Source organism: Budorcas taxicolor, chromosome 2 (genome assembly GCF_023091745.1).
Source record: "Budorcas taxicolor isolate Tak-1 chromosome 2, Takin1.1, whole genome shotgun sequence".
NCBI classification, from domain to species: Eukaryota; Metazoa; Chordata; class Mammalia; order Artiodactyla; family Bovidae; genus Budorcas; species Budorcas taxicolor.
The window spans coordinates 180,319,536-180,347,475 of NC_068911.1; the positions used below are offsets into that span (position 1 = coordinate 180,319,536).

General features: G+C 63.0%; 1 protein-coding gene across 2 annotated transcripts; it reads left to right on the plus strand.

The window, feature by feature from the left end:
• Positions 1-633: 633 nt before the first annotated feature.
• On the plus strand, positions 634-27,881 carry EPHA2 (EPH receptor A2). 2 transcript variants are annotated; one of them, XM_052636261.1, is made up of 17 exons: positions 634-718; positions 4,990-5,057; positions 6,849-7,518; positions 15,708-15,863; positions 15,947-16,279; positions 17,035-17,150; positions 17,582-17,735; positions 18,180-18,279; positions 18,727-18,782; positions 18,948-19,073; positions 19,167-19,352; positions 19,482-19,543; positions 19,704-19,913; positions 20,070-20,219; positions 20,875-21,068; positions 21,615-21,770; positions 27,093-27,881. In XM_052636261.1, exons 1-17 carry the CDS (start codon positions 634-636, stop codon positions 27,196-27,198), a joined length of 2,928 nt encoding a protein of 975 aa, XP_052492221.1. In that variant the 3' UTR covers positions 27,199-27,881. The 2 variants fall into 2 exon arrangements, with proteins under 2 accessions (XP_052492221.1, XP_052492220.1); XM_052636260.1 differs by having other exon boundaries at positions 19,167-19,543.
• The last annotated feature ends 59 nt before the right edge of the window (positions 27,882-27,940 follow it).

A 27,940-nucleotide genomic window follows, 5' to 3' on the forward strand; every position in this document is an offset into this window, starting at 1 on the left:
AAACCGTAGCTTCGACTATACAGACGGGGATAATGACATCTACCTCCCAGAGGAGAATTAAGTGATACGCATGTCTGACTCGTCCTTAGACACGGCTGCTCTCGGATTCCTGAATTCTTAAAGGCGCCTGAGCGGAGAAGCTCTCTCTGACCGACGATGGTTGGGTGCGCAGTTCAGAAATACCAGGAAGCGGGGCGTCAAGCTGCTCAGCGGGCGACTGCTTCTTGAGCCTTTAGGCCATTTCAGCTGAGGCCTTCGGGCCAGTGTTGAGCTCGGCCCCGGAGGGCAGAGGGTAAGAGCGGGGCTCGGCGCAGGATCCCTCAAGGCTAGCCTCGGTTGCACAGGCTCTTGGAGGCGCTCAAACCTGCGAGGACCTGGGGGCGCCAGCGAGTCCCGAGGGCCTGGAGAGCCTCCCCGCCCCCGCTGGGAGCAGGTCCGGCCCCTTCGGAGACACCGGGGGCGTGGCCCGTGACGTCACCCGGGCATGAATGGACAGGGGCCGGTCCGCTCTCCGCCCGCATTAAGCTCTCGGGCGGGCGGGAGGAAGCTGCGGGCAGGAGGCGGACCGGGGCCGGCCGGCGGGCGTGCGTGCGGAGCGGGGCGCGGAGCCGGGCGGAGAGCGAGGAGCGCGGCATGGGGCGTCGGGCGCCGCCCGCCTGCCTCGCGCTGCTGTGGGGCTGCGCGCTGGCCGCGGCCTTCGCGGCGCAGGGCAAGGAAGGTAAGTGCTCGCGGCCGGACCCCGGCCCATGCTCTGCCCCGAGCCCGGCGCGCCGGGACCCGCGCCACTTCGGAAACTCCAGTCCTAGCGTGCTGAGGTCCGGAGGGCTCGCGGGCTGCGAGCCGGGCGAGTCTGGGACCCCCGCCCCAGCCCACGCGGGGCTGTAGGTGCTCCTAGGACTAAGAGGCTGGGGCCCGGGCGCACGGGGCTCAGAGGCCGCAGAGAAGCGGACTCGGCGCCGGCCACGAGGCTTCAGGAACGCGTCCCGGCGGGGTCGCGGGGGGGGTCTCTTGGATCAGGAGTGTCCGGGGGTCTTTCCCGGGGCTCAACTTCGTGGTGACCTGAATTCGCTAACCTTCTTGCCCCGATTTTGCGGAGAAAGCGTTTCTGTGGAGGCCACTCACTTTGGGGAGGGCCTCTATGGCCGGCAGGGACACCCTTGCAGAAGCCCCAGCTCCCTGAAGTTTTCTCTACACCCCGTGATGCCTCCAGTCGGGGAGGAGAGCTCGCGGAGAGTTTCGGGCCAGTTTGCCCACGCACAGCCCTCCTTTCCGCCCCGCACTCCGGGACTCGGGGGGCCGGTCCCCGGGCCGCGAGTGCGGACAGGAAGTCCCAAAGTCAAGCGTTCTGAGCGACGCGTGACTCAGAGCCAGGAAATGCAGCAGGTGGGGGCGCGGCCTGCCAAGGTGTGGAGCCGGCACCCCAGGGCCACCGCGGAGTCCGGGCACCCGGGGGTGGGGGCCTGACTCACCCGCCCCCGCCGCCGCGCTGGGTGAGGGGCGGCGAGGACTTCGCCCAGGGCGGGGCCGCGGGTGGGTGGGGGCGTTGCCGCCTTGGCTGGGGTCGCGGAGCGGACGGGGGCTCTTGCCCTTGGCCGAGGCGCTTCCTGTCCACCCGTCCACCCAGCCGAGGCCGGCTTCAGTTTCCGACTGAGAAGGGCTGCCCGCCCGCGGGGGCAGAGGAGGTTTCCGCAGGCTCCACCAGAGGGAAGTGCGGAGGAAACCCGGGCCCCGTGAGAAGTTTCCTTCAGCCTTGCCTTCCTTTTCCGCCTCCCGACCTGGGGTTGGAAGTTTTGCTGTTCCAAGTTGGGAGTAAAAGAGGCCCGAGTCGGAACTCTTTGGGGGTGGGGGTGGGGGCGGCATCTTGCCCGCGCCCCTGATCAGTCGGGGTTCCCGGTCCCAACTTGCAGGCTGAGTGGGTGGGCTCTTCTGTGACCCTCAGTATCCCCCCACCCCACCTTTTTGTCCTCCTCCTTCTGGGGGATTGTGGTTGGAGGGAAGGAGGGAGACAGCCGCATTCGCTGCAGGCCTTTCCTGAAGGCCCGGGAGGTGGGGTAGGGGCATCAGGCAGGACTGGTGCCCTGGGTGATGGCTGTGCTGTAACCTTGCCCGGGGGCCGCTGTCGAGCCCCCGCTAGCCTAGATGACTAGTGCCCACCACACCCGGACGTGCGTGGCATGGGGGAGGAAAAGGACCAGGGAAGGTTTTTGCTCAGGCTCCCAGAGTCCCTGTGAGGGCCTCCCCAGGGAGCTGTGCCTGAGGGAGGGGGGTGGGGGGACGTGTGGGATGTCCCAGCTGGGGCTCCACGGATGTGGAGCCTCTGCCTGGAGATGGGCTGGGGGTGCAGACATAAGCCCCTTCCACCTTCGCCCAGCTGCTGCCCTGTCCCTCCTCCTTTCCGTAAGTGCAGGACCCGGCTGCCTTAGGAGCCTTAGGCCCCATGGAGCCTGCTAAACTCTTAGCAGCCCCTGAATCCGTCCTTTTACAAATGGGGAACCTGAGGGCGCCCTGAGCCCTTTGTCTCCAGAGGGTTAGCTCTGAACATCTGGCTTCTTGGGCTCCAGAGCCCAGGGCCCCCGCACCCAGGTCCTGGGCTGGGTTTTCCTGAGACGTGAGAATGCCTGCAGGGCTTGCTGGCCTGAACTGGGAGGTGGGCTGGAGAGGGCTCCCGAGGCCTGGGAGCCCTTGGCGTCTTGGTTCTCTCAGAGCCCAGTGTGCCCTCTGTCCCCTGTCCCCTTTTCTCTTCGTTCCTCTCCCCGTCCTGTCCCCCAGCCCCAGTCCCCTGCCTCCCCGCTTCGTTAGGAACCAGCCTGTCTCCTTCGGAGGGATGGGGAGACCAGGGAGGTGATGCCTTTGAGTAAAGAGCTCTCAAGCGTTGTGGACCCACAGCGTTGATATTTGCGATGGAATTTCAGACTGAGAAGAAGGTTTTCCTGTGGGTGGGGTGAGGGCCGGGGCCCCTGGATGAGCCCAGCTTAGCCCAGGCCTTGGTGAAGCCTTCAGGGCCCGAGGAGGGGCTCCCGGGCCCTGCCCCACCCCTGCCCCATACCAGCTGGGCCCCTGGAAGCGGCTCAGGGAGAAGCCACCCGTCAGGGTGGGGCCGACGGGGCCGGGTGCCTGTTCCTGGTGATCGGCTCTAGGGAATTTCCCCCAGGAGGGAGGGGGCTCCTTCCTGTGTGAAGGCTTCTTTTCTTCTCCAATGAGCCCTAAATTTCTAAAAGTAGGTCTTGGGCTGAAAGGGGAGCAAGCTCTGGCAGGGGTCGTGGGGGTCCCTCCGTGCCAGGTTAACCCTTCAGCACCTGGGAGCCATGAGCCCCTCCCTCAGGAGTGTAGACTGCAACCCCCCCGCCCGGCCCGCCCCGTCTAGGGAAGGGGGGCGTCCTCTCACCTTTGTCCTCCTACTTCCCCGGGCTGGAGCCAGGAACCCCCAGATTCCTTCCTGTGCAGCCAGAACATTCCATTTGCCAGTGGGCCTAGTGAATTTCCCAAGCCTGTGCCTCGGGCATGTCCGAGCAGATCCCTGCCCCTGCCCACCCCCCAGCCGCCCTCCCCTGTCCCCTCAGCCTCGGGCCGTGCCATCCCCAGCCGGGCTGTGGGCCTTTCCTGGAGGGCCTGGCCGGGTCAGCAGCGGTCAGCTGGCAGCGCTCCGCTCCCAGTCCCGGGGGAGTGGGGTGGTCTGCCCTCAGCAAAGGGTTTCTCAGAGTCTGCCAGGCTCCCCTCCCCATCCTCTGCATCTGTCTGAATCAGCTCCATCTCCACCTGCCTGGGATTCCACCCTGAGAGGCATTCAGGTCCAGGCCTTGAAGAATGCTGCTTCTTGGGGCCATGCTCCTCAGGTGTCAGAGTCCAGAAGTCAGCACTAGGCCCCTCCCCGCCCCCTCACCTCAGGGCTTTTCCTGAATCTGGGGACCTTACAGAGGGTCCCTGCTTGTTCTCCAGGCCCTGGATCCTCTGGGGAGGGTCGCTTTTATTGGTAGCTGCCTGGACGTTACTTGGAAATGGGGCAGGAGGCTGCACCAGGGGTCTTGACTGCAGTTGATGAGGCTGGCAAAGCTAGGGGTGGGCAGTGGGAGGTGCCTGAGGGCACGGCTGGATCTGGGGAAGCCCCTGGCAACGTGTCCTTCCCGCGAATGCCGATGCCTCTCTGGGGACAGTGAGGTCCTGGCAGCTGTTTGCTCTGGGCCTGGACGCTCCCTTTAAGGGTTTCCATCTCAGTCCCTGGACACCTCTGGCAGGTCAGTGGCCAGGCTGTCAGGGACTGGAGGCAGCGGGAATGGCTCTCCAGGGCCAGGCCTCGCCGGCTATGTGTGTCTGTGGGTCCCTCCTGGAGGCCCCGTGGGTTCAGGGCTTTGTCCTGCCTGCTCTGTGGCTTTTGTGGGGGGAAGATCCGTTTCCAGACACCCCCCAGCAATCCCACTCCCCTTCCTGGAGTCGTTGCCACCTGTTAACAGCTCTGTCCTCTTGGAGGGCCAGGAGATACGTATGTGCACGCGTGTGCTGCATCTGGATGGCCTTTGTGGGGCTGAAGGTATTTTGTGCTATGTGTGTGGGGTGGGGGATGTGGCTGGAGCAGATAAGGGTGCCCCCAAGACCTGCGTGCGTGTGAATTGCTGCAGAAGGGCCTCTTCAGGAAGCAGGCAGAGAGGCGTGGTGTCACTCAGGGCTGGCCGCTGTCCCCTGCTGGGCTGAGCTCTGCCCTCTTTGCCCAGCTGGGGCTGCGAGCGGGCGGCGTGGCTGGAGGGAGAGGCCTAGTCCTCACCCGTCCTGCGCTGTGACTGTGACGAGGTCCCCTCCCTCCCTATGGGCCCTGCGTCCCTGTTTCTGGAGAGATGGGTCTTCTTGGCCGTGCTGACCTGAGCGGTGGGGCCTCTCTGGGGGCTGGGAAGCCTGTAAGGCCAGTGGGGATTCCTGAGGGGCTCCTGCCTTTTCCACATGGCCTGCCCCCTGAAGACCTCCAAGCTCACCCAGTTTCCCCTCTCTGATCTCTTGCAGTTGTCCTGTTGGATTTCGCTGCGGCTAAAGGGGAGCTCGGCTGGCTCACACACCCCTATGGCAAAGGGGTAAGCTGTCTGCGGTGGGTGGGGGCCTGGGGACGGGGAAGCTGAGACCTGGGGAGGATGGAGCCTGGCCCAGAGCTGATGGCTCAGCCAGGGTTTAAATCCAGGTTTCTCACCAATTAGGCAGGCTGGGGTGAGAGGGCAGGGAAGGGCCCCGAGAGGTAGGGAGAGCTGGGAGACAGCCGGAGGCCTAGCAGAGCAGGACCCCAAGATGCCCCAGAAGGCTGACGCCCAGAGGAACCCCCTCTGGCTCCCACCATTCCCCTCTTGGAGGGAAAGAGTTCGAGGCTCCCCCTGTCTCTGAGGTCCTGGCTCAGGAGACGAGGGATGAGCTAGAGACACAGAACGGTGTTCCCAGGTCCCCGCAGCCCCGGAAGCCGGGTCGGGTTCCTTCCGGCCAGGCCCCTCTCCGTGCTTCTCCAGCTGTTGCTTCCCTTTCCTGCTTGAGGCTGAGTTTGCTTTGTCTCTTTCCCACCAAGTTCACCCCTCCCCTGCCCACCGGTCCCCTGCCCTCCCCTCCCCCTGCCCTCCCCTCCCCCTCCCCCTCTCCTGCCCTCCCCTCCCCCTCCCCCTCTCCTGCCCTCCCCTCCCCCTGCCCTCCCCCTCCCCCTCTCCTGCCCTCCCCTCCCCCTGCCCTCCCCTCCCCCTGCCCTCCCCCTCCCCTCCCTTCACCCTGCCTTGCTGTGTCCTGGACGGGTGGCAAGACCCCAGGGCCCTCTCCCCAGCTTTGCGTGTGCCGCTGCGTGGCCTTGGGGGGGGGCACTGAAGCTCTGGGCCTTGGTTTCCCCCGTGTTGGATTTGTCCCGGAGCCTGAGCTGTCTCTGGGGGGCACTCAAGACCGTTTCTGTTGCTGGCCAGATCTGTGAGTGAGCTGGGCACCGGCCCCTGGTCACCCTAGCTCCGTAGGCCTGGAGTTGAATGTCAGCAGGTTCCAGGATCCTGGAATGTCACCCAGCCAAGTCATGACACAGAGTAGGAAACTGAGGCCCAAGGGCATCTGAGGCCAAGGTCGCACAGTGCAGCCCAAGCCTTTCTCCTTGGCCCCTTCCGCTTTTTTCACACCTATGTTCATTCATTCAACAAATGCTTCCCTGAATACCTACTGCATTTGAGGTAGGCCCTGGGGATGCAGAAATGCCCTAAGGAGCTCAGACTCTGCTGTGGCAGCAAGATGTAGTTGTCACCACGTGGGTGCTAAGACGGCGGAGGCCACGGGAGTCTGAAGGAAGCACTCGCCCCAGCCGTGGCCCAAGCTGGGGAGCCTTCCCGGAGGAGGCTGAGCAGTCATCTGAGCAGTGATGCGGAATCAGCTGCTGTTGCTGACCCGCCCCCTCCCCTGCCACTTGCGTGTGTCTGCACAGGGCGTGATGGTGATGGCGATGGTGCCAGGTGCCTTGTGTGCTGCCCACGCCAGGCCGTGCGCTCAGCATTCGGTAGCTGTTCTGCGTTCATCTTTGCAGCGAGTTTGTGGAGTGGCTCTGGCCCCCATGGCAGGATGGCGACTTTGAGGCTCAGAGAGCTAAAGCCACCTGCCTGAGGTCACATGGAATCCCAGCCTCCGCCCTCTGCTCACTGTCTAATACAGGGGTTTAGCACCCCGGCACTGGCGTCAGGGGTGACACCAAGGGGTCAGATCCAGTTCAGCCACTGGTAACGCGTGAGGGAGACTTGGAGCCCCTTCCTGGACCCGAGAGTGAGGCTGGCAGGAACCGGAGAGCCTAGCGCCCGGCCCGCCTCCTGGCTGGTGCCTGGGCCCCCGCCTCCCTGCCCACACTCCCTTTCGGCCCTGCGCAGTGGGACCTCCTGCAGAACATCATGAACGACGCGCCCATCTACATGTACTCCGTGTGCAACGTGGTGGCCGGCGACCAGGACAACTGGCTCCGCACCAACTGGGTCTACCGCGGGGAGGCCGAGCGCATCTTCATCGAGCTCAAGTTCACCGTGCGGGACTGCAACAGCTTCCCCGGGGGTGCCAGCTCCTGCAAGGAGACCTTCAACCTCTATTACGCCGAGTCGGACGTGGACTACGGCACCAACTTCCAGAAGCGCCAGTTCACCAAGATCGACACCATCGCGCCCGACGAGATCACGGGCAGCAGCGACTTCGAGGCGCGCAACGTGAAGCTGAACGTGGAGGAGCGGTCCGTGGGGCCGCTGACACACAAGGGTTTCTACCTGGCCTTCCAGGACGTGGGCGCCTGCGTGGCGCTGCTCTCTGTGCGCGTCTACTACAAGCAGTGCCCCGAGCTGCTCAAGGGCCTGGCCCGCTTCCCCGAGACCATCGCCGGCTCCGACGCGCCCGCCCTGGCCACGGTCGCGGGCACCTGCGTGGAGCACGCCGTGGTGCCCCCCGGGGGCGAGGAGCCGCGCATGCACTGCGCCATGGATGGCGAGTGGCTGGTGCCCATTGGCCAGTGCCTGTGCCAGGCGGGCTACGAGAAGGTGGAGGACGCCTGCCAGGGTGAGTGAGGGCGCTGCGGCGGAGGCCGTGCTCCTGGGCTCTGGTCTCCGCCCTTGCGGGCGGGGACCTTGGTGAGGCTGTCCTTGCTCTGACACGCGGTGGTTCTGTTAGTGGAGATCTCAGAGGCTTCCTAGTTCATGAGAACGGATCCACTGAGGAAAGGACAGGGTGGAGAATGTGAGTGAAGACTCTCAGACAGGAATGGAAGTGAGTGTTAGTCGCTCAGTCGTGTCTGACTCTTTGCAGCCCCGTGGACTGTAGCCCACCAGGCTCCTGGGTCCATGGGATTCTCCAGGCGAGGATGCTGGAGTGGGCTGCCCTTTCCTCCTCCAGGGATCTTCCCAGCCCAGGGATCGAACCCAGGTCTCTCGCATCGCAGGCGGACTCTTCACTGTTTGCGCCACTGGGGAAGCCCCCAGACAGGAATCCTGGCGTTCACGTCTAGCGGTGTGGCTTTCAGCCAGCTCTTCACCCTCTGTGCATCTGGGTTTCCTCATCTGTACGATGGACGGGAACACAGTGCCCATCTCTTAGGGTTGTTATGACAGTCAGGTGACTTAATACTCGTGAAATGCTGAGGTCAGTGTCTGACACAGAAGTGTTTTTAAGTGTGATTGTTGTTTTTGGTTCATCCCAGAAGTTTACCTTGAGTATCTGTTGTGAAATAGTGCGGTGGGCACAGTGCCTTCAGTCCCAGGAGCCGGTTCCTTCTCTGTTGACTCACTGTGTGACCCTGGGCAAGTCACTGAATGTCTCTGGGGCTCAGGCCCCTCTTTGGTTCTTGGAGGTGAGTGAAGTGGACCCAGGATTTGCATCCCCTGGCCGCACGAGACAGTCCCCTGAGAAGCTGTTTGAAAAAGGCCTGCTTGGGAGGGGTGCTCAGGACTGCCTCTGCTGCCTCCCCCACCCCGGGCCATGGGCCCAGATCTGCCCACCGGGGCTTCTGCTGATGACGAGGGGGCCGGCATCATCAGACTCTCTGGGGACAGGGCCCGAGCTCTCATCAAGAGGCCATGGCTTGGCACAGCCAGGCCTGTGATAGCGGAGCGTGCTGAAGTGATGTGGATTCTTTCAGTGGTGACTTTTTCTGGAAATGGCTGTGGGGCAGGGCCTTTGTGGAATGTGGGCCGACCTTTAGCAGGCTCTGGGAGCTTCTTTGCTGAGATAAGCGGGGTGTTGAGAAATTGGGGGTTCGGGGCCTGCACTACACACACCAACCGGTAACCTTTGGTGAGTGTCTCTTCACCTCTGGCCTCAGGCTTCCTGATTGAAAGATGAGAAGTTCAACTGTTCTAGCACATTGTATTGTTACCTAGCAACCATGTATCCTGCGAGGTTTCAGGTACTGGAGGACTCTGAAGCCCTTTCTCATGGGCTGCACTTGCCTCTTAGAGCCAGTCCTCAGAACCTTGCTTAACACGGTCTGCAGCCCCGAATGAGAAGTCTGCTGAGCGCCTCTCTGCCTGTGGCGCAGTCTCTGCCCTGGCCCTCCCACCGCCCTCTGGCCTCCCAGCTGCCCTCTGCTCCTCAGCGGGCCCTGCCTGTGGTGACCTCAGGTGCACGCCCCCGGGTTTCAGACAGTGACCGCCGGGGGTTGGGGGGGAGGCCGCCCTGGGTAAGCAGACTCCTCCCCATGACATCCTCACACAGGAATGCAGGCGGGGGGTGGGGGGCAGCTGAAAACTTTCCACAGGCTGGTGATTCAGGCCGGGCTGCGATAAGTGGACAGTTGAAGTGGGGGGTGTCTCTGCATGAAGGGGGGTCGGGCTTCCCTCCCTGGGAGCGGGGGATCCGGCCTCTCAGGCTTTGTTTGTGAAGAGTTGAGCTGCCCTAGGAGGGAGGCCTGGTTTCCAGGACCGGAATCTTTGACTTTGCTCCAGGGACCCTCTGCCCCACCAGCCACCTGTTGCCCTGGTTTTTCCCCCTTGGAGTCCCTCTCCCTAAATTCCCTTCCGTGTGGCTTGGGGGCCCTCTGTGTGGTTGGGAACTCCCAGCCTGGCGACTCTGAGCCTGCAGACCTTCCCCAGTCCCCCAGGACCCTGATGGCGGGGGAGACCCAGTTACAGAGCTCGGTGCTGCCCCAGGCAGGTGCTCCATCTATCTGCTCCTGCAGGTCTGTTCTGCCGCTCTGAGAGGCAGGGACTGCTGCCCGTCCCATCTCACAGACAGGGAACTGAGGCTCAGAAAGGTGAAGAAACCTGCCTGGCATCACACGGCTGAGACTAGTCGCCCCAGGACTGGATCTAGCCGAGGCAGCGGCATCCAGGCCAGAGGATGGCTCAGGAGGCGGGGCGGGAAGTGACCGGTTCCTCTGGAATCCCTGAGTCAGCGCCCGGCCCGGATGGACGCTCAGGGCAGCAGGGTGGCAGGTCCTGGCACAGGCGGTGAGGGGCCTGGGGGCGGGGGCTCTTCCTGAGCACGTTATGGAGGAAACAGGGAGCTGTCAGGCCTGTCCCCTGCCTGCCCTCTGCAGAGCCCTGTGCCGAGAGGGCCCCGCTGGGGCTTGACTGGTGACAAGCCAGGCCCGGAGTGGGGCTGGGCAGCCCCAGGTTACCAGCATCCCGCCCAGGTGATCGCCAGCTCCTCCCTAGGGTCCCCTCCCCAGGAAGCTCAGGAGAGAGTTACATGGGCAGTGGAAGGGAGCTGCCGCCCAGGTGCTGTGCGGACAGGTGGGCACACGGCCCACTCTGCCAAGCTATGTCAGGAATGAGCCCGCTCCCCTCCGGCGCCCCTGCCCCCAGCCCTGCCTCTGGGACGCTGGAGCTGACCGCCATGTCCCTCGGGGCGGCTCTGTCTCCCTGTTTGTCTCGGCTTCCTGTCCTGGCACAGCAGCTGGCAGCTTGGCCCGGGGACTGCGGGCCAGGTGAGCAGGTGGCCAGCAGCTTGGTCCAGAGGCTTGGTCCAGCAGCTGGGGCGGGGGCTTGGGGGTCAGGAGGTCCCTCCCTGGGGGCTTCTGCTCCTCGAGGGGCCCAGCCCCTCCCCGCTTCGGTCTCTGTCTCCCAGTGCATGGACACCTCATCCCATGCCGAGCATTTCCCAAGCAAAGTTTCCTCCATCTTCACAAACAACCCAGAGAGCCCGAGCAGTTTACTCCCATTTTACAGATGAGGAGACTGAGGCCCTGGGAGAGGAAGTGAGGGAGGGAGCTGGGGCCTGGCACGGGGAGGGCAGTGAACTGTCTTCAAATGCCCCTGGCATGTAGCTTTCTACCCGCAAGCTGTGTGACCTTGGTGAATCCCTTCGGGGCTTCATTCTCCCCACCTATCAAATGGATGGGCTGGAGCCTTAGCACCCAGAGCTACCTCCTGTGACTTTCTGCTGTGGTTCCTCCTGAGAACCTGGCTTGCTCTGGCAATCTGCAGACGGGGTGACCTCTGCATGGCTGGCACCTGAGTGGCCCAGACCTGGCCCAGGGTCCAGAGCTGAAGAGGAGGCACCCCATAGGGAGGCGGTGGCTCTGGGTGAGGGGCAGGGTGTCCCTAAGCACAGCAGGGGCTGATGCCCAGGCCGAGCGGGCGGTGGTCTGTGATCTCTGGGGAGCACCCCTGGCATCACTTCCATGGTTTCTTCTGGCCTGAATGGGAGTTGGAGCTGTGGCAGCCCCCCCCCCCCGCCCCCGCCCAGCCCTCAGCTCACACCGAGCGAGCAGCGAGCGAGCGCAAAACCTCCGTGGGGGGCCCTCCCTTCCTCCCGCACTGAGGTGAGCGGGTCCCCAGAACGGAAGGAAGGAAGCAGGGAAAGCAAACAGCAGATGAAAGGCTGGTGCCGGGGAGGCGGAGTCTGGCTTATCGCAGCCTGGTGGAGGAATGTGCCCACAGAATGTCCCCCGGGGTGTGTGGGAACGGCCAGGGTGTGTGGGAGCCGGGCGCTGGGGCTGGGGCTATCAGTGCCCCGCGTTTGCAGGGTTGCTGACTGCTGCCCGTCAGGTGCGGGCAAAGTCCAGGCTTTGTGCCTTTGGGCTGGAGTGGCCAGCTGGCCCGGGCTGGGGCAGGTGACTGACCACAGGTGGATCGCCACCGCCACCTCTTGACCCTGTGGCCTTGCCACCGCTGGCCGGGGGGGGGGGGGGGGGGCTGGGCCTGGAGGAGGGGCTCTGCCGCTGGATCTGCGTCATGCCAGAGGGCGTATGTCCCTGAGTCATCCCACGCTGCCACCTGAGGGGCGGGCATCGGGAACTGGAAAAACCAGGGTACACCCCTGGGTGCAGCCACCCTGCCCCCGTTCCCCTGCTCAGAGAGGCCTGGGCCTGCCAGGCGACAGGGCCGGGGAAGTTCTCCACGGGTGTGCCAGAGCCGGGATCTGGAGCTGGGCAGGTAACATCTCGGGCACCATCCCCCAGGTCTCCTGGGCACTGAGACATTCGTTTCTGTGGCCCTGGAGCCTGTTTGTGATGGGCACGCAGGCTCTGTCTTTACTCACATTCATTCACCCATCCAGCTGGCAGATGTTAGCTGAGCGTCTGCTGTGTGCCAGGCCCTCTGTTGGGCCAGGGGACACAGAGAAAGCGGATTCCACTCCTGCGCCCCACCAGCTGCCTGTCTCACAGAAGACCCAAAATCGTTTCAGAAGGAGTCCGAAAGCCAGGGCTGTGAATTCCCCTGGAACAGAAGCAGTGTTGGCTTTTCTTGCCACGGGCAGCTAGCATTATGTCAGACACGTAGGAAGTGCTCCGTTTCTGTTTGGTAAACACAAGATTGAGTAAGAGATGCCCTGATGGTCAGAAGGGGCCAGAGACTGGAGAGTCTAGAGGGCTGTGTAGAAGAGCTCAAGCTGGGTATTGAAGGATGCATAGGAGTTTGCTGATGGGTGAGGGACAGTGGGTATTCTGTGAGTGAGTCATGGTTCGGAGTGTGTGGCCACCCAGTGTGTGGCCCCGTCCCCATCGTCTGCCCAGAATGTCAGGAAATGCAACCCCGCAAGGTCAGGAAGATGCGGGGGCCTGCCAGTGGCAGACGCGTGGGCTCCGGGGCCCCTGAGCTTGGGCACACTCTGCCGGGGCCCGGGGAGGGCCCCGGGGAGCTCTGCAGCTGGAGGAGGGGGCAGCACATTCCCGTCAGGCCAGCACATGCCCTGCGGGGCTGCCTCTCCGCTATTCTCTGGCACATGCCCAGCGGAAATCTCTCCAAATTCCCTCTTTCCTGCCGGCAGCAGGCGGGCCACCCCCGGCTCAGACACCAAAGAACGGAGCCCGCCTCTCTCTGCTCCCGCTTCCTCCTCTGGCCCGGGGCTGGGGGGCTGGGGAGCAGCCACTGGGGGCGAGGGGCCCTGTGGGGTTTACAGGTGCCGAAAGCCTTGTGGGGGTTGGGTCCCTCCCCAGCCTGTGCGCTTGAGCTGGGGGGTGTGATTATGTTCTTGGGGGCCCCTGAGCACCCCGCCTCTGCGGGGCCTGGACCACCTGCAGCCAGTACTTACCCAGGGTGTAAGCCCCTCTGGCAGACAAGTCAGGGCATTCGGGGGAATTGAGATCCCAGGATAAACAGGGCCCAGCTTTCTGAAGTCTCAGTTTAACTTGTAGGTTTGGGGGAGGAGAGAGCTATTTTTGTAACAGATAAGTAATGAGAAAGAATGCAAGATATACAGGGGTTCCTTAGACGCAACTGGAGGCTTTAAAGGCCTTTGGGCCTTAACTTAGGAGGTCATGCTGGTGGGCCCTACCAGCCCCTCCTGAGTGGCCTGGGTGATGCCGCTGTTTTCTCCCCAAGGACACAAAAGTGCCCCGTGTTAGGAGGCGTCACCAACTCCCCTCCCCCAGCTGCTCTGAAATCAGTCTTGGGATTTTCTGGCTGTTGAAGCAGTCGGGCCTCCTCTCTTCTCTCTTTGGGGTTAAGAACTTTGATTTCTCTTTGCTCCAAACTGACATGTTTGTGGGGAAAGGAGGGGGCTTTGAGGTCTGGCATCCGGGGTTTTGGTTTTGGTTTCATGACTTAGGAGCTTGTTGACCTTGACCAAGGTGTTTTACCTCTCTGAGCAGCAGTTTCCTCACCTCCAAAGTGGAAAGCATCATAACAGCGCCGAGTATGATAACAGACTTATTGTGACGACTAAATGAATGTCAAGTGCTTGCTCCAGAAACTGCACAGAGCAGCTGCCTAATCAGTGGTCGCTGTGTGTGACGGGCTCCAGGCTACACTGTCCTGGACAAGCCCCCGCCCCTGTGGTGTGTGCCTGAGGTCTCTCAGGGCCTGTGTTGACATTCTGCCATGGCAGGACGGGCAGGAGATGGGGGAGAAGCTTCCAGGATAGTCCCCTCGGGCCTCGGCAAGCAAAGTCATTAACGGGAGTCACCACTGAAGACTGTAGAAACTGGGTGTCCTTTAATTCCTTTCCCCTGACTCTCCACTCTGCTCACACAGGGAGCTAGGCAAGCAGGGAGGCTGTCCCCAGCTTCTGACTCTCCACTCTGCTCGCATAGGGAGCTAGGCAAGCAGGGAGGCTGTCCCCAGCTTCTGACTCTCCACTCTGCTCGCATAGGGAGCTAGGCAAGCAGGGAGGCTGTCCCCTGACTCTCCACTCTGCTCGCATAGGGAGCTAGGCAAGCAGGGAGGCTGTCCCCTGACTCTCCACTCTGCTCGCATAGGGAGCTAGGCAAGCAGGGAGGCTGTCCCCAGCTTCTTTCAGCAGCATAGACCTGACCGTACCATTCTTCTCGACAGCAAACCTTCAGTGGCTCTCACTGCCCCTAGGATAAAGTCCCAGTTCCTTGGTGTGACGTTAAGGGCCTTTCTCAGCTTGTCCCTTGAGGCGGCCCAGACGCGCTCCCTGCTGCTCTCCAGGATTGTGCCCACAAAGCCACGCATACTTCCCGTCAGTCCTGCTCTTTCTCACCGCTAACTCCACCTCCCACTGTTTCTGCCCTGCTGAACTCCTACTCAGCTCCTAAGCCCCGGCTGAAATATCCCATATTTGACTCCACAAGCCTCTGGCCAAGGTCGTTTCTACCCCGTAGGCCTTTGCCCACCCCTTTCTAGTGGACATCGTCCTGTGCGTCTCTTCCCTGAGGTCAGGGGCTTTGTCTCAGGGCTCCCCTGCTGGTTCAGATGGTAAAGAATATGCCTGTGATACAGGAAGCCTGCGTTATCCTGGGTAATCCCTGGGTCTGGAAGGTCCCCTGGGGAAGGGAATGGCTACCCACTGCAGTATTCGTACCTGGAGAATCCCATGGACAGAGGAGACTGGTGGGCCACAGTCCATGGGGTCGCAGAGAGTCGGACATGACTGAGCGACTATCACTTCCATACTTTCGCGTGCACAGGGCTGGACATAGCGTTTGATGGACATGACACTGGAGCTAGAGGCGTCTCACTCCGTGTCTTCCCACCGAACAAGCTGAGGGTGGGGGACAGTAATCGCAGGCTTGGGGAAGAGGACCCTGGGGGCCCCCACCGCATTCTGGCTGCTCCAGCAGCTGCCCAGCCCCGGGAGAGCCCTGCTCAGGGTCTGCGTAGTTTCCGGCCTGTGGGGCCAGGAAGGGGCCTGGGGCCGGGGCAGGACAGGGTGACGGGAGGAAGAAGCCTCTGGAATGAGGTTTCTGAGGCCCTCCCTGGCCTGGCCGGGACCGTACCTGCCACCAGGGAAGGAAGAGCTGCTTCCTGGCGGCCCTTGTGAGCAGAGGCAGTGACTCGGTCCCTGAAAGCAGATCCAGAGAGAATGCTGGGGGTCTGGCCTTTCCTGCCTCTTGGGGCCAGCCCCAGGACAGGAAGGCGTCCAGCCTCGGGGTGGCGGGAACCCCCCCAGAGCTGGCACCCCGATGCTCCTGGCTGACCTGCTGGGAGGCCAGGCTGGGGGTGTTGGTCAGTCAACAAACCCCCATGGGGAAGAAGGCAGTCACTGCCCAGGCAGCTCGCAGTCCAGGGGGGACCTGCCAGGCTGCACAGACTCAAGAAGGCAAAGCAGACAGGCAGCTTCCTGGGGAGCTGGAAGCTGAGATGTGGGCCTTGAACGCCCAGCACAGGGGTGGGGCGTTTCTTGCAAGAGCTTGTTGGGGTGGGTTTGCAAAGGTTTCGAGCAGGCTGGCCAGGCACTTCCTGGGCCCCCTGCCTGAGCTAGGTGCTCACCACACACTTCGTCATCACTCTCGCCAGTGACCGGACTGGCCCACAGAGGCTCAGTGGCTTGCCTGGGGACCCAGGGAGAGGAAGAGTCGCTGGGGCTGGGAGCAGGCTGAGCTGACTCTGTCCCCGTGCCCCCAGCCTGCTCGCCGGGGTTCTTCAAGCCCGAGGCATCCGAGAGCCCGTGTCTGGAGTGCCCCGCACACACCCTGCCATCCTCCGAGGGTGCCACCACCTGCGAGTGTGAGGACGGCTACTTCCGGGCCCCGCAGGACCCGCTGTCCCTGCCCTGCACGCGTGAGTCTCCCGGGGGCCGGGGCGGGCTGGCTCAGGGGGGTGGCTGATGCTGACCTGTCCATGCCCCACCCCGCCCCGTGCAGGACCCCCGTCCGCCCCGCACTACCTCACGGCTGTGGGCATGGGTGCCAAGGTGGAGCTGCGCTGGACGCCCCCCCAGGACAGCGGGGGCCGCGAGGACCTCACCTACAGCGTCTCCTGTGAGCAGTGCTGGCCCGAGTCAGGCGAGTGCGGGCCCTGCGAGGCCAGCGTGCGCTACTCGGAGCCGCCGCTGGGGCTGACCCGCACCAGTGTGACCATCAGCGACCTGGAGCCCCACATGAACTACACCTTCACCGTGGAGGCCCGCAACGGCGTCTCGGGCCTGGTGAGCACCCGCAGCTTCCGCACCGCCAGCGTCAGCATCAACCAGACCGGTGAGGGCCCTGGGGTGGGGCCGTGCCTGTGTGACCCGCCCAGGTGGGGGCACTTCCCTAGGAGGGTCACCCGGAACTCCACCAGGCTCGGAGGGAGGCAGCACAGAGGGGTCAAAGGCACGGTCCCTGGAACCTCTTCTGAGCTCTGTGACTGTGGGCAAATTACTTAATCTCTCTGAGCCTCAGTTTCCTCACTTGTCAAGTGTCAGTCGCTGAGTCGTGTCTAACTCTGTGACCCCAAGGACTGTCACCTGCCAGGCTCCTCTGTCCATGGGATTCTCCAGGCAGGAATACTGGAGCGGGTTGCCATTCCCTTCTCCAGGGGACCGTCCCAGCCCAGGGATCAAACCCCTGTCTCCTGCACTGCAGGCAGATGCTTTACCCTCTGAGCCACCGGGGAAGCACCTGTAAAATGGGGGTTATTTAAGGGCTGTTGAGAGAATTTAAGAAACACTTATATGTAGCCTGGTCCGTGGAGAGGTCACTGCTTCCCTCTTAGTATTTAGCACTCATACGTAGCCTGGTCCGTGGAGAGGTTATCACTTCCCTCTTAGCATTCAGCACTCACAGACACTCATGGGGCCCCTCATGTGCCAGCCTGTGTTGGGGCCCCAGCCTGGGGCTTTGTGTTCTGGGCTGGAAGTTGAGAACCCCAGGTCAGGCTGTGGATGGGACTGTGTCTGGGTGCTCCCTCAGGACCCCCCTGCCCCTGGGTGGCTTCTCACACCCCTTCCCGCCGCCACTGTCCTGCCCAGAGCCCCCCAAGGTGAAGCTGGAGAGCCGCAGCACCACCTCGCTGAGCGTCTCCTGGATTATCCCTCCGCTGCAGCAGAGCCGCGTGTGGAAGTATGAGGTCACCTACCGCAAGAAGGTAACGCGCACAGGGCCGAGGCTGGGCGCAGGGATGCTCCCTGCCCAACGCAGCCGTCTGGAGAAGCTCTGCTCTGCAGATGCGGAAATGGGGGTCTGGGGTCTACCTGGGAGTCGCGTCTCCGAGGCCAGCCAGCAGGGGTTTGTGGGAGAGAAGATGCAGTGTTCTGGAACCCCTGGAAGAGGTGGGAGTGCGGGAGAGCCCAGTCCTGGAGATCAGGCAGACCTGGGTTTGAGTCCTGGGTCCTGCACTTGCTGGCTGTAACCTGCAGCGAGTCACTTGGCTTCACTGAGCCTCAGCTGCATCCTCTGTAAGAAGGGCACCGACCCCGCTAACTAACCCTGCTAAGCTGGAGTAGCTTTCCGGCAGGCTGAGCTGACAGCCCTCCCCCGTCCTCACAGTCTGTCCCTCCACCCGCTGAACACCCGCAGGGCGACTCCAACAGCTACAACGTGCGGCGCACGGAAGGCTTCTCGGTGACGCTGGACGGCCTGGCCCCAGACACTGCCTACCTGGTGCAGGTGCAGGCGCTGACGCAGGAGGGCCAGGGTGCGGGCAGCAAGGTGCACGAGTTCCAGACGCTGCGTGAGTGGGGGCCGGGGTGCGGGCCGGGCCAGCGGCCCGACACTGCCGGGACATCTGGCCAGAGGGAGCAGATCGAAGGACTTGGAAGTGCCCCCTTCCTGGTCAGCCGGGGCCTCAGACGGCCCTGCATGGGTCAGCCCCAAGCCTGGGAGGGGGGCAGGATGGAGGGCAGGGGCAACCAGGGCTGTGCTGTGAGAAGAGAAGGAAGTAGGCTCTGGCCTTGACAGGCCCGGTTCAGATCCTGCAGTGTGGAGAGAGTCCCCCACACCTGCTCTGTTCCCTGGGGAGGGCCTCTTGTTTGCCGTCTGTGAAATGGGGATAAGTATCCTCATGGACCCTCAGGAGTAGGGGCCCCCAGCAAGTGTCTAAGGCTCTAAGTGCCAGGGGGTCACCATGGTTTGGAGCGTGGGGCTCCTTTGTCACGCTCTGGTCTCCCCCCGACAGCCACGGGAGGGTCTGGCAACACGGCAGTGGTTGGCGGTGTGGCTGCTGGTGCGGCCTTGCTCCTGGTGCTGGCAGGAATCGGCTTCTTCATCCACCGCAGGTGCGCGGGAACTCCTGGCCGGGCTCCCCAAGGACTGAGGCGGGACACGGGGATGCAAACCTCGGTTTCCTGAGGGACAATGAGGTTGATAGGAATCTAGTCCCTGTCTCCCGGGGTGTGTGTGTGAAGATGGCAGTGACTTGTGAAGGGCTCTGCACAGGGGCTGGGGGGCCCCGGGGGCCCCGGGCAGAGAGGTCATCAGGATGGCATGTTGATACTTCCTCGGGACACAAGGGCAGGAAGCTCCGGGCGCTCTAATGCAGGAAGCCTGCATTACAGCCACTTAAAGGCCATTACAGGGTGTAGGTGCCAAGGAGGGAGCCGGCTTGCTCATTTCCTCTGCCCGAGGATACCAGGCCCCTGCTCAGGGCCAGGGTAGGGTCAGGAGGCTCTGACACAGGGGTCACTGAGCTCCCTATGTGTCTGGTCTCCCACGGGACCTCACAGGAGGAAGAGCCTGCGGACACGCCAGTCCTCGGAGGACGTTTACTTCTCCAAGTCGGGTGAGCTGTGGCCCTTGCCGCCCGCCTGCCGTCCTCATGCCCCCTGTCTGTGATGGAGCTGGGCCTCCCCAGGGGCCCCTGGCCCATCGCCTCCTCCTCCTGCTGCTCTAGGGGCCCCTCCCCTCCCTAAGCTGTCTGTGACCCTGCCTCTCCTTCACCTCCCAGAACAACTGAAACCCCTGAAGACCTATGTGGACCCCCACACCTACGAGGACCCCAACCAGGCTGTGCTCAAGTTCACCACGGAGATCCATCCGTCCTGCGTCACGCGGCAGAAGGTGATCGGAGCCGGTGAGGCTGTGCGCCGCGGAGGGGCCTGGGGTAGGTTGGGAGCGCCCGATACCCGGGCTGACGGGGCGCTTCTCCCACCTCACCTGCCTGCAGGAGAGTTTGGGGAGGTGTACAAGGGCACCCTGAAGGCGTCGGGGAAGAAGGAGGTACCTGTGGCCATCAAGACGCTGAAAGCTGGCTACACGGAGAAGCAGCGAGTGGACTTCCTCAGCGAGGCCAGCATCATGGGCCAGTTCAGCCACCACAACATCATCCGCCTGGAGGGCGTGGTCTCCAAGTGTGAGTCCCGGCTCCGGGCTGGGGGTGGGGGACCCCCGTACGGGACGGGAGGGGTGCCTGCTGGGGCCCCCGGTAGGGCCTCTGCTGCGAGCTGCGCCCCTGCCCTGACACCTGTGCGCGCCTCCGCAGACAAACCCCTGATGATCATCACCGAATACATGGAGAACGGGGCCCTGGACAAGTTCCTGCGGGTGAGGATGTGGGCCCGGGTGGGCTGGGACCCTGGCTGGCGGCTGGGGGCCCCTGGTGGGCGTGGCCCGTCTGGGGTACGCGGTGGGCGTGGCCTCGCTGCCCCCACCCCCGTCCCGGTGGGCGTGGTCGGCTGGCGGCTGAGGCCCAGTGCCCCCGCAGGAGAAGGACGGCGAGTTCAGCGTGCTGCAGCTGGTGGGCATGCTGCGAGGCGTTGCGGCTGGCATGAAGTACCTGGCCAGCATGAGCTACGTCCACCGCGACCTGGCCGCCCGCAACATCCTCGTCAACAGCAACCTGGTCTGCAAGGTGTCTGACTTCGGCTTGTCCCGCGTGCTGGAGGACGACCCCGAGGCCACCTACACCACCAGCGTGAGTGCCGGGCAGCTCTCGCTGGGACAGGGAGCCTCAGGCTGGCGCTGCCTTTTCCCTCTCACACCTGGGGCCTGGGTCTCCGGGGAGCATGGCCCTGACTGGGATTGTCCCGGAGTGCCGAGGGGACAGTCGTGACTGGCCTGGTCCCTGCAGGGTGGCAAGATCCCAATCCGCTGGACGGCTCCGGAGGCCATTTCCTACCGGAAGTTCACCTCGGCCAGCGATGTGTGGAGCTACGGCATCGTCATGTGGGAGGTGATGACGTATGGGGAGCGGCCCTACTGGGAGCTGTCCAACCATGAGGTAGGCCCCCTTGCCCTGCCCAGCCCTGTCTGGACCTGGGCTTAACCCTTTACTCATTCCCGAACCCCAGGGGTTGGGCAGAGAGGAGTTTGGGGCCCTTCATTGGTTCAGTGAATGTCTGTTGAGGGCCTACTGTGTGTCAGGCTGAGTGCTAGGCTCAGACCCAGTCCCTGCTGACACTCACCGAAAGACCAAAGAAAGAAGCAGTGGGGTGGGGAAAGCGTGTGTGCCTGCACGTGTGTATATGTGTGTGTGTCTGTGTGTACAAGTACCTGGCACCTCATGCAACCAGGAGGCCTGGAAGGCTTCCCAGAGGAGGTGGCATCTCAGCTGAGACTGAGGCATAGTAAGGCAGCAGCCAGGTGAAGACACAGAGGGGAAGAGTGTGCAGGCTAAAGGGGGCATTGTGTAGGCACCCAGAAACTGCCAAGAGTCTGGCTACAGGGCCCACGGCATGGCTGTTGGCCCGGTGCCCTGCGAGGAGGCAGGGCCAGGGGCCCTTCCTCTGGAGACAGCCTCTTAGCACTGAAGGTGGTGTGTCGGGCTCAAGAAAGGAGGCCCATGCCCTCTGTTTGGGGCTCCCCTTCCTTCTGCCAACCACTGTGTGGGAGTCCGGGGGTTGTGAAGGCACCCTGCCCGCCCTGCCTGCCCCCAGGTGATGAAGGCCATCAGCGACGGCTTCCGGCTGCCCGCGCCCATGGACTGCCCCTCCGCCATCTACCAGCTGATGGCACAGTGCTGGCAGCAGGAGCGCTCCCGCCGCCCCAAGTTCGCCGACATCGTCAGCATCCTAGACAAGCTCATCCGCGCCCCCGACTCCCTCAAGACCCTGGCTGACTTTGACCCCCGGTGAGTTCTGTGCTTTCGGTCCCGGGCGGCCCCCCAGGCGTCCTCCTGAGCCGCTTCAGTGTGGCGGGCAGCGAAGGGTGGGGGGCGAGGGCTCAGAAGTGACACGTGGGCGTTACTTAGCCCGGACCAGGGTGGCTCAGGCGATGCTAACGGAAGCAATCAGCATGTGTGGTAAACGGGCCGGCCTGGCGCTTGGCATGTTCTAACTCATTTAGACAGCTGAGGAGATGGTCCTGTAATTATCCCCCTTTTGTAGATGAGGAAACAGACACGGGCAATCAAGTGTCTTACATGCTGGCAAGTGGTCAGGCTGGGACCGTGGCTCTGAAAACCCGGCTCTCTTACATTTGGTTCTTCTGTGGAAACTGCTGGTGCCGCTGCCAGTGGAGGCAGGAGGCGGCAGGAGCCGGGGACGCGGGGTGCTCCCGACCTGCCAGGGCGCTGTCTCCTGGAGCGCTTCCTGACCCGGTGTCCCCGTCGCCCAGATGAGGAAGCCGCGGCGGGGCGGCGGGGGGCTCACCCGCGGCCCGGTGTCTGCCGTTGCAGGGTGTCCATCCGGCTGCCCAGCACCAGCGGCTCCGAGGGCGCGCCGTTCCGCTCGGTGCCCGAGTGGCTGGAGTCCCTCAGAATGCAGCAGTACACGGAGCTCTTCCTGGCGGCCGGCTACACCTCCATCGAGGAGGTGGTGCAGCTGAGCAGCGAGTGAGTGCGCGCCGGCCCCAGCCGCCCCGCCGCTGCCCGGCCCGGCCCCCGGCCCCCGGGGTGCGCGTCCGCCCACGCGTCTCTCTACCGCCAGCCCGGCCACAGCCCGGCTGCCTCTGGGCCTCCCACCCCCCCACGCGTCTCTCTACCCGCCCTGCTCGCCCCCTCCTCTCTTTCTCTCTCCTTCTCTCTCCGGGAGAGTGGCTTTGCAGGAAGGGCAGAACCAGGCCAGCAGCCAGCAGTCCTGGGCACTTACCCGCGGCTCCGGTGAGAAAACAATAGTAATTGTAGTCGTAACTGGCATCTGTTGAAGGCTGACCACGTGCCAGCTCCGCTTGAGCACACTTGGTTTTGGTTTTACTAAACGCTTTGTTGCTATAACTTAGATATTACGGAGGGCACATATCCTCACTGTGCAGATCAAAGTTGGGTTTTTTGGCTGCGCCGTGTGGGATCTTAGTTGCCCGACGCGGGATTGAGCCTGTTCCCTCTGTTGGAAGCATGAAGTCTTAACCACTGGACCATCAGGGGAGGCCCACATGCTTGAGCACTTTGACTCAGCCTTGCTGATAACTCGGCAGGGGGCCCCTGTCAATAGCCCCACTGGGCAGGTGAGAAACAGTACCGCCCAGGGTTCCACGGCCGTTAGGGGTACACCAGCCCGGGGCAGTCAGGCTCAAGAAGTCAGAAACCGTGGAGGTCGTTAGTGGAGGAGTGGAGGCTCAGAGAGCTTACTGCAGGTCACCCAGTTTGTAGCTGAGAAAAGAAAGGCTTTGTTTCACAGCCATCACCTGGTTGAATTCCCTGTTTGACTCGTGAATAGAGGCTATTATTACTGCTCCTCCCCGACTTAACAAGTAGGGAAACTGAGGCTGAGAGGTGATGCAGGTGGCCCGAGGTCACACAGCCAATGAGGCGCACCGTTCTCCTCCGGGACGCCGAGCAGACTGAGCAGAGACCTTGCACTTTCTTGGCTGACGTGAGGAGAGGGCACTGCCCACCCACCCCTGGCACCGCCCCCCCGTATGGTTGCCTTGCAGCCCTTCGGTCCAGCGTGGGAAGTGGTGCCAGCCCCTTCAGCCCCGCCCCGGCTTCCGCCCTGCGGGAGCTCTCGTCTCCTCCCAGCTGCAGCATCAGGGACCCTTCCCGACATGGCTTTGGCACAGACACCTCTTCCCATCCCGGGAGGGAGAGGACACTGTCCTCTTGGCCTTTTGTGCTTCTAAAGATAGTGGTGGTTCCCAGCTGTGTCAGGTCCAAGGTCGTGGAGGAAACGAGCCTTGGGGTGAGAGGTTTTGGGAATCGCATGGGAAGGGCTGACCCAGGCCCTCTGCAGTTCTGGGTCACAGTTCTGGGGCTAGGGCCTCTGTCTGAACATTCTCCAAGGCCTCTAAAAACTGCTCAGCTGGACTTCTGACCTGCAGGTCAAAGCCTGTCAGAGCAAGCCCTGGCCTGTCCCAGGGGACAGCCCGGATGAGAGTCAGGCAGAGACAGCTGACTGGAGGGAGGCATGGAAAAGTAGAGAAAAGAGACAGATGTCTTTCTTTTTTCACATAGAAGCTCAGTTGATGCACAGTGCTGGGCCATCTGTGCTGCTCAGCACAGCGGCTCAGTAGTATCCGTGCACACATTCTTCTCTGCCCTTCCCCTTGCGGCTTTGAGTACAGTGGGTGCTAGATGCGTCCCCTGGGCTGTACGTTAGGACCTTGTGAGACGGGCATCTTAGGGTGCCAGCCACTTGCAGGGTCCAGACCGTGGGCTCTGCAGTCACACCTCGGTTCGAGTCCCACACTGGCCACCTCCTAGCAGGTGGTTTTTGTCAGGTCAGGTTCCATCTTTGACCCTTGGTTTCCATTTCCCTGTTTGGGCGCGATGCATGTGACCCACCTGGTACACAGTAGGGGCTTAATCCATGTCACGCTCCCCTTTTCCTCCATTCTGTTGCTTCCCACCCCAGCCCGTGGGCAAATACCAGGGTTCCTCGGCCACTTCCTGTAACCTGGGAGCCTGGAGCGGCTGCTTGGCCCTCCCCGGGGGCCCTGAGGAGGGTAGAGCCTCTCTGCCGGGTGAGCAGAGCTGAGGTCAGGGAGACATGCTTCCAGGAGACTCAGCTCCTGGAAGCTTCCTGAAATAGCCCCAGGGGCTCCTCGGCCAGTTCATTCCCATGAGCGGGAGCAGGGCTGTCTTGGACCGATGGGGGTGAGTGTGTGCTGAGATCCGAGCAGGCCTGGATAAAGGCAGGAAGTCCTTGCACGCCTCCCCGCCTCCCCGCAACCTCACTGGTGCTCCAGCCCGGGGCCTGTGTGACTCACGCCGCTGCCTCCGTCTTTATCTCCAATTAGACGAGGGAAAGGGGGACCTCAGAGTACTTTTTAACCCCGGGGGCTGTGTCTACACATGCTATGGGTCCCGGTGGGAGGCTCTGTGCTGCTCTCAGAAGTCAGCCCTCCTGGGATGGCGTGTGGACTTCGGCTCCACTGTCTCACCCCTGCCCTGAGTCCACACGCGTCACCGTCCCAAGGGGCAGGCTGCTCAGTCCCCTGGGGTCCCACTGCGTGCACAGTCAGTTGTGTCCAACTCTTCACGACCCCAGGGACTGTAGCCCACCAGGCTCCTCTGTCCATGGGATTCTCCAGGTAAGAACACTGGAGCCGGTTGTCATTTCCTTCTCCAGGGGATCTTCCCGACCCAGGGATTGAATCCGGGCCTCCTGCTTGGCAGGCAGACTCTACCACCGAGCCCCCTGGGAAGCCCCTGTGGCTGTCCCACAGTGGCTGTCTTTTCTCAGCTTGAGCATTCACTGTGTTATTTTGGAGCCACTTGAGATTCTAGCTAGGCTAGTGAGTGGTTCTGAATGATTTTCGAGGAGCTAATGGAAGTCATAAGTATTGCACCCCAGAAAAATACCCAGTCCAACAAAGGGCCTCTGCAGTGTCCGGGGCTGTGGCCCACCGCATCCTGGGGGCCGGGGGGCACTGGCTGACGGGTCTCTGGTCTCCATGTGCCCTCAGCACAGCTTGACGCTGATGGGACGTTTGCTGGGAGGATGAAAGGCCAGGCCGCTTCCCCTCTGCCCTGCTGTCCCCCTGGCTCCTGTAGCCAGTGCGCAGCGGGCGCTTGCTGGCGAGGTTGTAGCCTCTGAACTCCCTCGGCGGGGAGGGGCTGGCATTGCCAGGGCTCAGGAAAATGGTGGGCTTGGTTGTGTGCATCCCCAGCCTGTGCTGGCAGTCGATCCAGGAGTGCCTGCCCAAGGATCCCCTGAGGCAGCGTCTGAGGCTGGGGCAGGAACAAAGCCGGATGGTCTGCCATAGGCCGCAGGCGCCGGCCGCTTCATGGGGGCAGCGGTGCTGCTTTTCTAGCGCCTCTGCCGTGCCGGTCAGCAGTGGCGCTGCTGCGGTGGGTGAGGGAGTTCTCCCAGGTGTCTGACTTCGGGCCTTCCTGCTGCAGTCCTGGGGCTGCCTCTCACACCTCCGCCCTTCCGAGCTCAGCACTTCTCCAGGGGCTCCCAGAGCCTGTGGGAAAGTCGTGTCTCTGGAGTTGCTTGCACCATATAATTAGCTCCCTTTACAGCCAGGAGAGGGCCCATAAAAACCTGGGTGTTTTCATGGGTTGGGGCTGATGGGTGAGGATGGCAAAGGGGGAAACTCCCAGCGTGAGCAGTAAAGGTCTGCTCCAGGGTCCCTGGGAGTGTAAGTGGTTTACGAGGGGATGGAGGGTCATGGGGGGAGGCGGGGGAGGCCCCTGGGCCCCTGGGCACGTCTTTCTACCATGCTGATGCCACCTTCCCCTCTGCCGCCAGTTTCCAGGATCTCCCACCCTCCAGTTAGGCACAGTTGCCTCCTTTTACAGGTGAGGAAATCGGGGTTCCTAAAGGGAAAGCCCCTGCCTCAGGGGAAGCTGGTCACCAGAAGCCCCTCCTGTTAGAGACCCACAGAATGTTAACCTCTGATGGCCCCTCAGGGGGCTTCCCAGGTGGCGCTAGTGGTAAAGAACCCGCCTGCCAATGCGGGTGCTGCAAGAGAGGCAGCTTTGACCCCTGGGTCAGGAGGAGCCTCTGGAGTGGGGCGTGGCAGCCCCCTCCAGCATTCTTGCCTGGAGAATCCCAGGGACAGAGGAGCCTGGAGGGCTGTAGCCCACGAGGTCGCAAAGAGCCGGACACGACTGAAACGACTTAGCACCTAGCACCCACGCCCCCTCAGTAAGGATTTCCTGAGTCCTTCTTCCGTTATGAGAATTTGGAGGGAGTGGGGGTGAAACAAGGCGGTGGCTGTGAAGAGACCTGGGGCAGAGAGCCTTCAGAGTCCCCCCAAGGGTCCCTGGCATCTGCCGATGGCATCCGTGCTGCCTGGGGAGGAGCCTTAGCTGGGCCTTTAGGACAGAGCCAGCTAGGGGGAACGGCCTTCCTTCACAGCTGGCTTGTTCGGCTCCTCCACCTCTCAGCTGTGTCCCTCTGGGCAAGTCAGTTCACCTTGCTGAGCCTCAGTTTTCTAATCTGCAAAATGGGGTCAAAACCAGCATCTACTATACAGATTTTGTGACGATTTGATAAAAAAAAAAAAAAAAGCCTCTCTCACCCAGAGCTCTGTCCTTTCTGAACTTGTTGGTGTCAGCGGGCTTGCTGGCCCTGGGCCCGCCTTCTGAAGCTGAAGCCCCGCCCCAGGTGCCACGCCCCTCTCCCCGCGCCGCCCCCCTCTCGCCACCCCCTCCCACAACCCCTCTCCCCCACCCCCCTCCCCACGCGACCCCCTCCCCACGAGCCCCCGTCTCCCCATGCCCCCCTCCCCGTGCCGCCCCCCCTCTCCCCACCCCCCCCACACAACCCCTCTCCCCCACCCCCCTCCCCACACACCCCCCTCCCCACGAGCCCCCGTCTCCCCATGCCCCCCTCCCCGTGCCGCCCCCCCTCTCCCCACCACCCCCCACACAACCCCTCTCCCCCACCCCCCTCCCCATGCGACCCCCTCCCCGTGCCGCCCTCCTCTCCCCATGCCCCTCCCCACGTTCCCCCCTCTCCCCACGCGCCCCCCTCTCCCCACCCCCTTCACACGCGCCCCCCTCTCCCCACCCCCTTCACACGCGCCCCCCTCCCTGTGTCGCGCACCCCACACGCCCCCCCACAAGCCCCCGTCTCCCCACGCCCCCCTCCCCACACGCCCCCCTCCCCACACGCCCCCCTTCCCCACCCCCTCCCCACGCGCCCCCCCAACAAGCCCCGTCTCCCCACTCTCCCCCCCCCGCCCCCCGCCCCCCGTCCCCCGTCCCCCCGCGCGGCCCTCCCTAGAGCAGCCCCTCACTGTCTCCCGCTCTGTCTCGCCGGCACAGCGACATCAAGAGGATTGGGGTGCGGCTGCCTGGCCACCAGAAGCGCATTGCCTACAGCCTGCTGGGCCTGAAGGACCAGGTGAACATGGTGGGGGTCCCCATCTGAGCCCTGACGCCCTCGAGAACCATCTGCTGAGAATACTTGAAGAAGAAACGGACTGGCTTCCTTCCGCACTGGGCCACCAGGGACCGTATTTATTTCCAGTTTTTCTTTGTTGACACCATCCTGAGGCCTCTGCTGCGGGGAGGTCTTCGACGATACCTTGGCCTGAGCTGAGGAGATGCTCAGGGATCCTGGGCCGGACCGCCTCTTCGCTGACAGAGGACCGACCAGGCCTCCACTCAGGCGGCAGCTTCGTCGCGTTCCCAGCATCCCCGCCAAGGCCGCGGACCCACAGGTGGGCCATCACCACAGTGACCATCGCCTCACTGACCATCTCCACGCGGGCCATCGCCACGGTGACCATCTCCACGGTGACCGTCACCTTGCTGACCATCACCTCGCTGACCCCCGCCTTCCAGAGGAGGAGCAGGGACCTCTTGCTGAGATGAGGAGGAGCCACACTCAGCGGGCAAGACCCAGCGCGGTCCTTAGCCCCCAGCCCCGTCCTCAGCCCCCACGGGCCAAACTCTTGCTCCCCCGGGGCCCCCGCAGGATGCTTGGTTGTGTGGAGATTTTTAAAAATATATATATATTTTGTACCTTGTGGAGAGGATGTGTGTACAGCGGGGGGCCTGGCTGGGGCTCGGGGCAGACAGCGCCTGCATCGGACATTCCCAGACCCGCTCAGACACCATTTACTACTCTGTCAGTGTTAATGATTTTGTTCTGTTGGGGTTTTTTTTTT

Coding starts and splice junctions, on each gene's coding strand:
- EPHA2 (XM_052636260.1), top strand. CDS start 634: ATGGGGCGTCGGGCGCCGCCCGCCTGCCTCGCGCTGCTGTGGGGCTGC. Junction 15,864..15,946: donor GCTGTCCCTGCCCTGCACGC/GTGAGTCTCCCG, acceptor CGCCCCGTGCAG/GACCCCCGTCCGCCCCGCAC. Junction 17,736..18,179: donor GCACGAGTTCCAGACGCTGC/GTGAGTGGGGGC, acceptor TCCCCCCGACAG/CCACGGGAGGGTCTGGCAAC.